At 42.4% G+C, this 5,374-nt stretch overlaps 1 protein-coding gene across 9 annotated transcripts in view; it reads left to right on the forward strand.

Moving 5' to 3' along the window:
- Positions 1–5,374, forward strand: part of PIANP (PILR alpha associated neural protein) — a 35,847-nt gene that overhangs the window by 16,251 nt on the left and 14,222 nt on the right. For 7 of the 9 annotated variants that reach the window (XM_072424155.1, XM_072424147.1, XM_072424148.1 and 4 more), the window contains one exon: positions 1,980–2,030. In XM_072424155.1, the coding sequence (XP_072280256.1) occupies positions 2,023–2,030 (8 nt within the window). In that variant the 5' untranslated portion in view covers positions 1,980–2,022. Of the gene's footprint in view, positions 1–553; positions 910–959; positions 1,060–1,979; positions 2,031–5,374 lie in introns of those variants that run through there. The other 2 variants (XM_072424154.1, XM_072424156.1) reach the window with 2 other exon arrangements.

Here is a 5,374-nt window from a genome sequence, read left to right on the forward strand (position 1 = left end):
GGGGGGGGGAGTGGAGAGGGAAGAGAAATATGGGGTAGAGATAGTGAGCAGTGGGATAGAGGAGGGGAGGGGGGGATGGCAGAGGGAGAATTGTTGGAAGAGAGGGGGGTAACACATTGGAGGGAATGCAGGAGAAAGGAAGGAGATAGGAAAAACGAAAAATGTAAAAATGGAAGAAAGCAGATCTGGGTGGACTGGGGAAAATGGTGGGTGGTGAAGAAGGTGTGAGAAGACGGGAGGGTAAGATTTAAAGAAATAGAAAAAAAGTTGGAAAGTGGGGAATCGGAGGGAAAAAAGAGGGGGAAGTAAAGAAAGGGAGGAAGAAAAAAAAAGTGTAGCTGGGGGTAGAAGTCAGCAAAGAGAAGGAAATGGGGTAAAAGGAGAGAGAACATGGGGTGAGGTGGTGAAGGAAGTGTAGGAAGATTGTATGGGGGGTATTGTATTGGGGGGTGCATTGTGTTGGGGGGTATTGTATTAGGGGTATTGTAATGGGGGGTTATATACACAACAGGTGAGAAGAGAGTACAGGGAGGGAGATGGAGAGAGTGAACAAGGGAAAGAGACATCAGACATTGTGAGGAGGAAAGGAGACCACAGCAGAGTAAATGGAGGGGAGAGAATATCCGAGAGAAGCAAAGCAGAGGAGGACAGGGGGAGAGTACAAAGTAACAGAAGGGGGAGAATCAGACAGAGCTGTAAATAAGAGCAGACTGCTTCATGATTGAAACTGATGGACAAGCAACAAAAAGGAGGGGAAGTAATGGCAGAAATAGAGAGAGAGGGGATGGACTGGCAATAAGAGACACCCAGCCTGTGTGCAGGGAGAGATCTGCAGAGAAGAGAGAGAGGTGGACATCTGGAGGCATGGAGACAGCTGGTACCAGGGATGCTCTCTCCTTCATCTCCATGGTAACCTCTAGCATCTTACAAGGAGACAGCCAGGGAGAGAGATGAAGGAGCTGCACAGAAAAAAACGACTTGTAAAGTGCAATATAGAGGAGAGAGCCATAGAGACAGACAATGCTACAGGAGGAGGTGACACAGGAAAGTGTGACTGGGGTAGGTGGGGGTGACAGACAAGACAGACATCCCTGAGTCATTGAGAGAAAAGTGGTGAACAGACAGGGAGGAGAGACACAGGCATTCTCCTTGTGTTCTGTACAGCCTGTCCCCATCTTGTCCGAGCCTGCAATAACTTGTTCCATTAATGCCGCAGACCATCGCAGCTACGGTTTAACCCTATTGTCTCTGCAGACCATCACAGCCACGGTTTAACCCTATTTCCCCCCATTATCTATGCGGTGCATCAGCTCCATTAACATCTCATTCTGAGCAGACCATTGCTGAATGGACCCACTGTGCACACTAACTCATTGCTTCCCCAGGAAAAGCTGAACAGTACTCAGGTACTACTAATTAAATTATGAGGGATTAGGAGATTTTAAGATAAGGGTCCCGGGTAAATATAAAGTAGGGGCCCCCAGATGCACAGAATTCCATTCTGTCAGTTGGGTCCCTGGTAAAGTTGGATGCCCGGGTCAAATGACCTCTTTCTTTATCCTAAAACATGCCCCAATTGAGGTAAGGAAATATGGGTTGCTTAGGTATAGAAGCAAGAAAAAAAAAGGAAGCACTTTTGTTGGACCGCCTGACCATGGGACAGTTGAACCCCTCTTGTCAAGCAATGGGAACCTGAACAGATTGGGTATCTTTAATCTGACCAGGACCACCAAAATGTGTACGATTCATCATACAATAACGACACACAAAGCAGTATATGTGCAGACACATAAACCCATTACAGGTGTCAGGAGACGGTTTTCTAGTCCCCTGCACTTGCAAATGTTGAGGCAGAAAATTCAGGGAGGGTTCTGGATGGCTGTGGGCTGGAGCTGGAAGCATCTTTTAGACAATAATATGCAATCAGGGAAGTGTAGGTTATTGTATGATTGTCTGAGTAACCAATTCTCATCTTACAGGCAATGATCAGCTCGTCTTTGGGTTAACTCTCTGCCGTCCAAGATGAAGTGGTACGTAAAGGGCTCGGCGAGGGCCGGGGGAAGAAGGGGAACATTTAGGTTACACAAACAGATATAAGAGAAGGGATTGTAAGAACTAGAAAGCAGAGATCTAGAATTATATAACTGGCTTGTATACAAAATGTGAAGTGTTACAGTCAGGGGTGTTAGGGCAGTTTTAAAGGGTTGAAGTGATAACAGAATGTGGGAAAGGAAATGTTTGTGTTACAATTGTTTTAGGAATTTGTATTTGTGAAGAAGCAGAAGAGTCATTACAGTGGGAATCAATATTACAATAGTGTTGTGTGGGGAAGTGGAGTTAGCTGTACAGAATGTCCATTTTTAGGAATAGTTAGAAGCTTCAGTTTGATAAAAGATGTATTATTATAGTCATTTAGCTGGGGAGTAATGTTAAAATGTTTTGTATAGAAAGAACATCCAGTTTAGAGGTAGGCGATGTTTGAATGTTCAATTCAGAAGCAAGCAATGTTAGCTTTTTCAATTCAAAGTCAAGCAATGTTTAAATGTTCAGAAGCAAGCAATGTTAGAATATTGAGTTCAAAGGCAAGCAATGTCTGAATGTTGGGTTCAGAGGCAACCAATGTTTGAATGTTCTGAAGCAACCAATGTTAGTGTATTGAGTTCAAAAGCAAGCAATGTTTGCATGTTCAGTTCAAAGGCAAAAATATGTTTTTAGTGTTCAAGCAATGTTCAGGTTCTGTTCAGAGGCAAGCAATGCTGGAATGTTTATTTTAGAGGATAACAATTCTGGAGTGTTCAGTTTAGAGAAAAGCAATGTTACAGTGTTTAGTTTAGAAGAAAGCTATGTTAGCAGGCATGCAATGATAAGCAATGTTAGTGTGTTGATTACAAAGGCAAGCAATGTCTGAATTTTTGGTTCAAAGGTATAGAAAATGTTTGAGTGTTCAGCTCAGAGACAAGCAATGTTGCAGTTTAGAAGAAAGCAATGTTACTGGGTTTAATTCCGAAGCAATGATTGTTCGGAGGCAAGCAATGCTGGAATGTTTATTTTAGAGGATAACAATTCTGGAGTGTTCAGTTTAAAGAAAAGCAATAGATTTAGTGTTTGGTTTAGAAGAAAGCTATGTTAGCAGGCAAGCAATGTTTGAATGTTCAGCTTAAAGACAAGCAATGTTTGAATGTTCCATTCAGAAGCAAGCAATGTTTGAATGTTCCATTCAGAAGCAAGCAATGTTTGAATGTTCCATTCAGAAGCAAGCAATGTTTGAATGTTCAGCTTAAAGGGCAAGCATTGTTTAAATGTTCCGTTCAGAGGCAAGCAATGTTTGTACTGGAATGACTCACCTGAGAGGTATAAATTGCTCATGGCTTGAGGAACTCCTATCAACCTCCGGAGGAACCCTAGGGTTACACAAAACCCTGGTTGGGGAAATATTATTAGAATTATTGGTAGTTCTACATTATGCAAAAGGTGTGCCATGTACGGTGTGTAGGAAAGTATTGTTAAATTGTACAGTATGTTGCAAAACAATATTACACATTGGCCATTTTATTAGGTACACCTTGCTACGAGGTTGGACCCTCTCTTGCCTTCTTGCCATGGATTCAACAAGGATCTGGAAATGTTCCTTAGGTTTGGTCCAGATTGACATGAGAGCATCATGCGTTTGCAGAAGATTTGTCAGCTGCATGTCCATGATGTGAATCTCTTGTTCCAGTACATCCCAAAGGTGCTCCCCTTGGAATGGGGTCTGGTGATTGTGGAGGCTATTTGAGTCATGTGACCTCATTGTCATGTTCAAGAAACCAGATTGAGATGATTTGAACTTTGTCATGGTATATTATCCTGTTGGAAGTAACCATCAGAACACAGGTATGCTGAGGTGATAAAGTGGTGGACATCAACAATACTAAGATAGGCCTTCTTCGCCACCGCCAGTCACACAGAGACGGGACAGGATGGATCCGTGCCTTCATGTTCCTGACTCCAAAGTCTGACTCTACCATTCAAATGTTGTAATAGAAATCAAGAACCATCCACCCGGGCAAGGTGTTTCAATCTTCTTTTTTCAAAATTTGGTGATTCTTTGCAAACTATAGCCAAACTGTGCCAATTCTTAGGTGACGAGTGACATCCAGAGTGGTCTTTCTATGCTTCAAGGTTCTTTTGTATACCTCGGCTGTAACAAAAGATTATTTGGGTAACTGTTGCTATTCTATCAGCTCGAACCAGTGTGACCATTCTCCTCTGACCTCATTAACAAGACGTTTTCACCCAGTGATTGTCCGCTTGTTGTATAATTACCTTATTTCAGACCATTCTCTGTAAACCCATAGGGCAGCACGGTGGCTCAGTGGTTGGCAATCTGCATTTGCAGCTCTCGGTCCCAGGTTCAAATCTCGGCCAGGACTCTATCTGCATGGAGTTTGCAGATTCTTCCCATGTTTGCGTGGGTTTCCTCAGGGTACTCCAGTTTTCTCCCACATTCCAAAAACCTGCAGTTAGATTATTTGGCTTCTCCCCAAAAAGTTGTAAAATGACATCTGACTGAGGGTAGGGACATTAGATTGTGAGCTCCTTTGAGGGATAGCTAGTGATATGACTATGGATTTTGTACAGTGCTTAGTAATATGTTGGTGCTATATAAATACAAGATCATAATAATAATTCTTCATGAAAATCCCGGCAGAGCAGCAGTTTCTAAAATACTCCGACCAGCCAGTCTGGCACCAACAACCATGTTGCTTTCAAAACGACTAAAATCATCTTTCTTCTCCAATCTGTTGCTCACTTTAAACTTCATGGGGTCATTTTTGCAGTCTCAATACCTAAATGCATTAAATTGCTGCCGTGATATTTGAATTACCAAACAGTTGAACAAGTGTACCTAATACAGTGGCTGGTAAATGTAAGAAAGCAGCACTGGAAAATACAGTACATGAAGAGGGAATGTAAGAACAGGAAAGCAATGAAAAATGTATTGTGTTAGGTAATCCATGTGTAGAGGAAAAATGGTAGAATGTCCATTGTATCGGAAAATGTACAAGGTGCACGGTGCACAAAAGCCATGTCAGAGTGTACAGAGAGTGGGAAGCAATGTTGGAATGTACAGCATGAGAAAAACTATGGTTGACCTGTACAATGTATGTCAAAGCAAGGTTATAGTGGACAGTGTGCAGAAAAGCAATGTTAGAGTCTACAATGTATAGCAAAGCGATGTTCGAATTTGTGGAAAAGTGATGTCAGAGTGTACAGAGAGCAGAGAAGACTTATTGGAGAGTGCAGGGTGCACAAAACCCCATGTCACAGTGTAAAATGATTAGGAAAGCAATGTTGGAATGTACAAGGGACAGGTAGGCCATGTTGGAATGTA

The sequence above is a fragment of the Pyxicephalus adspersus genome, chromosome 10 (assembly GCF_032062135.1).
Source record: "Pyxicephalus adspersus chromosome 10, UCB_Pads_2.0, whole genome shotgun sequence".
Lineage (NCBI taxonomy): Eukaryota > Metazoa > Chordata > Amphibia > Anura > Pyxicephalidae > Pyxicephalus > Pyxicephalus adspersus.